Source organism: Tachyglossus aculeatus, chromosome 12 (assembly GCF_015852505.1).
Source record: "Tachyglossus aculeatus isolate mTacAcu1 chromosome 12, mTacAcu1.pri, whole genome shotgun sequence".
Taxonomy (NCBI): Eukaryota; Metazoa; Chordata; class Mammalia; order Monotremata; family Tachyglossidae; genus Tachyglossus; species Tachyglossus aculeatus.
The window spans coordinates 37,325,095-37,331,094 of NC_052077.1; the positions used below are offsets into that span (position 1 = coordinate 37,325,095).

Consider the following 6,000-nt stretch of genomic DNA (forward strand, 5'->3'; position numbering starts at 1 on the left):
GCTGACAAGTGGCGGAGCTGGGATTCAAACCCATGACCCCTGACTCCAAAGCCCAGGCTCTTTCCACTGAGCCACGCTGCTTCGCTGAAGCTGCTTCTCTGGAAGACAGGGAGCATGCAGTTAGACCCCGCGGCTATCACTGGAGCGGTACGTTGTTCCCTCCCAAACGCTCCGTAAGTACAGTTGACTGACCGACTCCCTGGGGGAGCTGAACCACCCCGTAAATGCAGCCGACCAACCCAACTATCTGAGGGAGATGAACCACCTGTAGTAGCCTCCTGCCCACAGAACAGGCTCGAATCGGCTTCCAAGGAAGGATCCGTGGTCCGTCCACCGACCACCCCTCCGAGGCTTTCCCCTGAGTGGGCCAGGTGCCATTTCCTGAGTGAGCCGCCACCCGCTTGCCGGGCCGGGGGTTGGGATGATGATGATGATGATGATGATGATGATGATGAAGAAGAAGAATTGTGGTATTCCTTAAGCGCTCCCTCCTCACATCCGCCAAACTAGCGCACTCCCCCACCTTCAGAGCCCCACTGAAAGCTCACCTCCTTCAGGAGGCCTCCTCAGAATAAGCCCCCCTTTCTTCTGCTCTTCCTCCCCTCCCCATCGCCCCAACTCCCTCCCTCTGTTCTACCCATCATCATTATTATTATTATTATTATTATTATTTGCCCTTTCCATTAGGCTACGTTGCTCTCCCCCTCGTCCCCCTCTCCATCCCCCCCATCTTACCTCCTTCCCTTCCCCACAGCACCTGTATATATGTATATGTTTGTACATATTTATTACTCTATTTATTTTACTTGGACATATCCATTCTATTTATTTTATTTTGTTAGTATGTTTGGTTTTGTTGTCTGTCTCCCCCTTTTAGACTGTGAGCCCACTGTTGGGTAGGGACTGTCTCTATATGTTGCCAGCTTGTACTTCCCAAGCGCTTAGTACAGGGCTCTGCACACAGTAAGCGCTCATTAAATACGATTGATTGATTGATTTTGAGGGCAGATCAGGGAGTCCCGATGTGATGGCGGCAGTTGTGCCAGTGGGGCTGCGGAGGCGATCCCTTATCATTCTTACCATTTGTTATCATGGCTCAGTGAAAACAGCACAGACTTTGGAGTCAGAGGTCACGGGTTCAAATCCCAACCCCGCCACGTGTCTGCTGTGTGACCTTGGGCAAGTCACTTAACTTCTCCGAGCCTCAGTTACCTCACCTGTAAAATGGGGATTAAGACTGTGAGCCCCACATGGGAGGCCTTCCCAGACTGAGCCCCCTCCCCCTCCTTTCCCTCCCCATCCCCCCCGCCTTACCTCCTTCCCCTTCCCACAGCACCTGTATATATGTACATATGTTTGTATGGATTTATTACTCTATTTTATTTGTACATATTTATTCCATTTATTTTATTTTGTTAATATGTTTTGTTTTGCTCTCTGTCTCCCCCTTCTAGACTGTGAGCCCGCTGTTGGGTAGGGACCGTCTCTAGATGTTGCCAACTTGTCCTTCCCAAGCCCTTAGTACAGTGCTATGCACACAGTAAGCACTCAATAAATGCGATTGAGTGAATGAATGAATGAATGACAACCTGATCACCTTGTATCCCCCCAGCACTTAGAACAGTGCGTTGCACATAGTAAGTGCTCAACGAACGCCATCATTATTATTCTTATTCTTATTCTTATTATTATTATTAAGACCCGGAGCCCTTGCCAGATTGGGTTGCCTGTGATGTGCCACCCCTCTGTGGGAAGTGGGGAGTTGTGGGGAGAGCTCCCTGTCAGCTCCAGGCAGATCCACCTCACACAACCGCCAACCCCGGCACGGCGGGGACGACGACTCCTTCCCTTATTTAGGTGAACCAGCCCAGGATGGAGGGGACCCCTGGGTTATCCCACTGTTGCAGACCTCATATTCCAGAGATATTAGGACCGGTCCCGGAGCCTGGAAACATTCCCGGGAGCCCCTGACGAGCATCTTCTGTGGACTCCTGCCACTAGGCAGGTGTCAACAGGCCCCCTGAGTTTGCTTCAGGCAGCAGCTGGCCCGGTGTGCCCTAAACCACTAAGATGCTGGGGAAAACCGGCTAAATTAACAGCTGCAGAATCACAGAGGGGATGCCACCTGCTTTCCTAAGCCCCTCCTGACAGGGGCATCTAGTCTGGGAAAAGCCCCCATTAATCAGTCATATTTATTGAGTGCCTACTGTTTGCCGAGCAGTGTCTTGTCTTACGCTGTCGAGCCGTCTCTGATCCATAGCGACTCCATGGAGACATCTCTCCCAAAAAGGCCCCGCTTCCATCTGCCATAATTCTGGTAGTGTAGCGAAAGAGTTTTCTTGGTAAAAATCTGAAAGTGGTTTACCATCACCTCCTTCCGCGCCGTCAACTTGAGTCTCCACCCTCGACTCTCTCCCGGGCCGCCGCTGCCCAGCATAGGTGCGTTTTGACTTGTCGCAGATTGCCTTCCGCGTGCTAGCCACTGTCCAAGCTAGGAATGGAATGGGTAGGCCTCTCCCTCCTGTAGTCGAGACTGGTAGAGTACTGGAAACTCTCCGGTGCCGTCATGAGAGGGGCGCAGAGCAATGTAGTAAGCGCTTAATAATTGTGGTATACAATTTGCAAGATAATTGGATACAAGATAATTAGGTCCCGCATGGATCTACAGTCTAAGCTGGAGGGAGAACCAAGGTTGGATCCCCATTTTGCAGATGAGGGAATGGAGGCCCAGAAAGTTGAAGTGATTAACCCAGGGTCACAGAGGTAAACGGCAGAGCTGGGATTAGAACCCGGGTCATCCCAATCCTGTGCTCTTTCCACCAGATCACACTGCTGCCAAGGTGAAAAGTGATAGTCTCACGTGAAGTTTCCAAAATCTCAATGCAGGGATTTTCTTAACCCCACCCCCTCCACTCCAAGTGATTTCAACAGTTAAAGAAAAAGCAAATCACAGTTTCTGCTGTGGGCACCTGCAATAATCTAAAATATGGAAAACAACTTCACATTTTGAAAAGGAAAAGTATAATTCTGATACAGGTGTAACCGAGTTTGCTGTTGAGGATACTTTCTACTTTATAGAGCAGAATCTTTAATTCTAAACAGTTTACTGCCCTGACTCTTAGGACTTCAAACAAGCCACTTAATATCAGTTCTTCCAATCCCGGTCCCCTGCCTCAGAAAGGATTCTGTGGAATTGAGTGGGATGCTGAGATCACTGAGAAAAAGACCTCACGTAGAAAGTATTTTTCGGTATTAATAGCGGCTTCTCTGTTTCATCGGCTATTTTTAAGGGCTGGCTCAAGCGATTGTATACTTGTGCACTTAAGCAGGTGGTTGGTTTGGAAAGTAGCTACTTTTTGAAAGTATTACTTTTACACAACTCTCCCTGCCTAAGTGTTAGAGTTGACTGTAACCATGATAAATATAACATTCCTGTGCTAATCTTAGCTGGAATTTTTTTCTTTCATTTTTTTTTTTGGCAGGGGGACTACTGTCTAGGTTGTAGTTACTGCGCGTTGTGTGCATGTTATGTTAAAAGACTATAAGAAGCTCACCTTGGACCTGTCCCAGTAGCCTTTTTATTTTTTAACAATACTACGTTCTCTTCGGTGATCCACTGTAAATCAGGCTGTTCCAACGCTGACCCCGCTGGGAGAACGGAAAGGCAAAGGTGACCTAAAAATGAATTTCTCCACAGATCGAGAGAGGAAAGAGGAGATGCCACAGAACCTTCATCTTCAGTCGTCTGGATACAGCTCGCTTTTATCCCCAGACCCATCTCCCCAAACTACGCCCATTAATTACAGCGGTTTGACAGAGGTTTCAGAGGTAAGGAAAACTGGCAACTCCTCAGTTGATTTCCTCTCTCGGGTCAAGAGAACAAGTAAGCATCAGTTATAGTTGTGTACACGACCGAGAAAATCCGCAAAACCGTGCAAACCCCAATCTCGGTTTGTCTCATAAAAATCTTTCGGGATATCTAAGAGTGAAATGTAATTGGTGTGCATTCCAAGTGCGTCTTTGAAGGATGTATGCTTAAAGTGGAAGTGCCTTAATTTCTTGCCTTTTTAAATTGCAGGAGACGACAATGCAAAAAGTGGAAAGGATAGGAAAAATGTAAGTCCTCGAAAAGGGCAGCGGAATTCATTTCTCCCCGGGGAATTGCACTGGACTAAAGCACATGTAGAAGGCGCATATGTGTTCCAAACCTCAAAGGGCGCCCGTCAGGTGTGGAATTTCCTTACGACTCCAGTGGATAATAAATCCACCTACGGTTATGCGTTTGTGGGATGAGTCACTGTTTTGGTTTCTAACAAGTGAGGTAAAGGGTTGTTAATGGAATTAACTGGGGATTAAAGAGTGTGTGGACTCTGGGTTGGTGATTAATAAGAACATTATCTATCATTTGATAATAACCACGCAGTGGAACGTTAAATAGTATTCTCGGGTAGTCAGTTCACGACATTTAAATCCAAGCAGAGCTAGATTTGTCTTCTTTCTCCATCTTCCGTATGTGATTCCGTATTAACACTAATTGTGCGCTTTGAAATGACAGATGATTTTCTCCAACTCATTTCCAATTAAATGCTGTAGGAAGCTCATCGTGGGCAGGAAATGTGTCTGCTTATTGCTATGCCGTACTCTCTCTAGCGCTTAGTACAGCGCTCTGCACACAGTTAGTGCCCGACAGATACAGCTGACACGCACCGCCATGACCATCGTCACTGTGCCGCGAATCGGCAAACCACTCTTCTGGTTTAGGAAGAATTACGAAACATTTGGTTTTCTACAAGTTAGATTTCCGAAGAAGAAATGTGGCCTTCACACGTTCTGATCGGGACATCTTTTTAATAGTAGCACCTAATCGATCCATGGTATTTGTTGAGCACTCACTGTGTGCAGAGCACTATACAAAGCACTGGGGAGAGGACAATCAGTAGAGGTAGTAGACAACCATTTCTGCCCTCAAGGACCTTTCAAGAGAGCGGAGCTAGTGGCCTAGTGGATAGAGCCCCATGCCTGGGAATCAGAAGGACCTGGGTTCCAATCCCGGCTCCGCCACTTATCTGCTGTGTCAAACCTGGGCAAGTCGCTTCACTTCCCTGTTCCTCAGTCACCGCATCTGTAAAATGGGGATTAAGACTGTGAGCCCGTGGGGGACAGGGACTGTGTCCAACCCCGTTTGCCTTGCATCCACCCCAGCGCTTAGTTCAGCTCCTGGCACGTAGTAAGTGCTTAAAAAGTACCACTTACAATTTAGCAAGCCAGACTGCCTTTTCTGCTTAAAGGATCGGTGCAAAGGAAGATGAGAAGATGTTAGGTTAATCCGTTTTTATTAAACGTGTTTAGGATTCAAGAAACCGCCGAGCTGTTGAAATATTCAAGTAACCCATCGTAAAATTTTCCGCTGGGAACTTCCCGGAAGGGGCTCGGAGCCCAGAACCAGAGTTGCCCCAGTTTCAAGGATGCCGGGTTGATTCCGCCGTCGGCACTGAGAGTTCGCGTTTGGTTTGTATGCAGTTTTTCTTTCATTATTAAATATACACCCTTTTTAATTCTGTCGAGATGTCCTCTCACCGCCCGTCTCTGATGAACTTGTCTGTGGAAAAAAGAAAAAAAAAAATCCCGTTGCTTCAGATGGATTTCTTCTCCAGGGTGAAGTCATTCCACCCAGGTACTTTCTGTGTTGACATTTGTTGGCAAGTGCGCTAAGTAATGTGTTTTTTAAAGCACAGGATCGAGGGCCACGGTTAACATCCTGTTGGCATCGTTCCAACTGGGACTTGCATATTGTCCCCGAGAGGCCTCCTCGCATACCGTCTTGCCGTCTGGACCGTTGGCGAAGTCCTAAGGAGAGCTTAAGTATCACCGTAAACGCAAATGGGTGGGTTTCCGAAAATGCGCCCGCTCAGAAGGCAGCAGATGACACAGGACGTTTCTCAGTGCACACGAAGACAGTGGAGGTCACTCTGATCACCCGGTTCTTCTTTGGTGAGGTAG

General features: G+C 47.7%; 1 protein-coding gene across 4 annotated transcripts in view; it reads left to right on the forward strand.

Moving 5' to 3' along the window:
• Positions 1 to 5,559, forward strand: part of CEP44 (centrosomal protein 44) — a 31,458-nt gene extending 25,899 nt beyond the window's left edge. For all 4 annotated transcript variants that reach the window (XM_038754981.1, XM_038754979.1, XM_038754980.1 and 1 more), the window contains exons 9-11: positions 3,698 to 3,828; positions 4,079 to 4,116; positions 5,350 to 5,559. In XM_038754981.1, coding sequence (XP_038610909.1) covers positions 3,698 to 3,828; positions 4,079 to 4,116; positions 5,350 to 5,398 — 218 coding nt within the window. In that variant the 3' untranslated portion in view covers positions 5,399 to 5,559. The remainder of the gene's footprint in view (positions 1 to 3,697; positions 3,829 to 4,078; positions 4,117 to 5,349) is intronic.
• Positions 5,560 to 6,000: the final 441 nt, after the last annotated feature.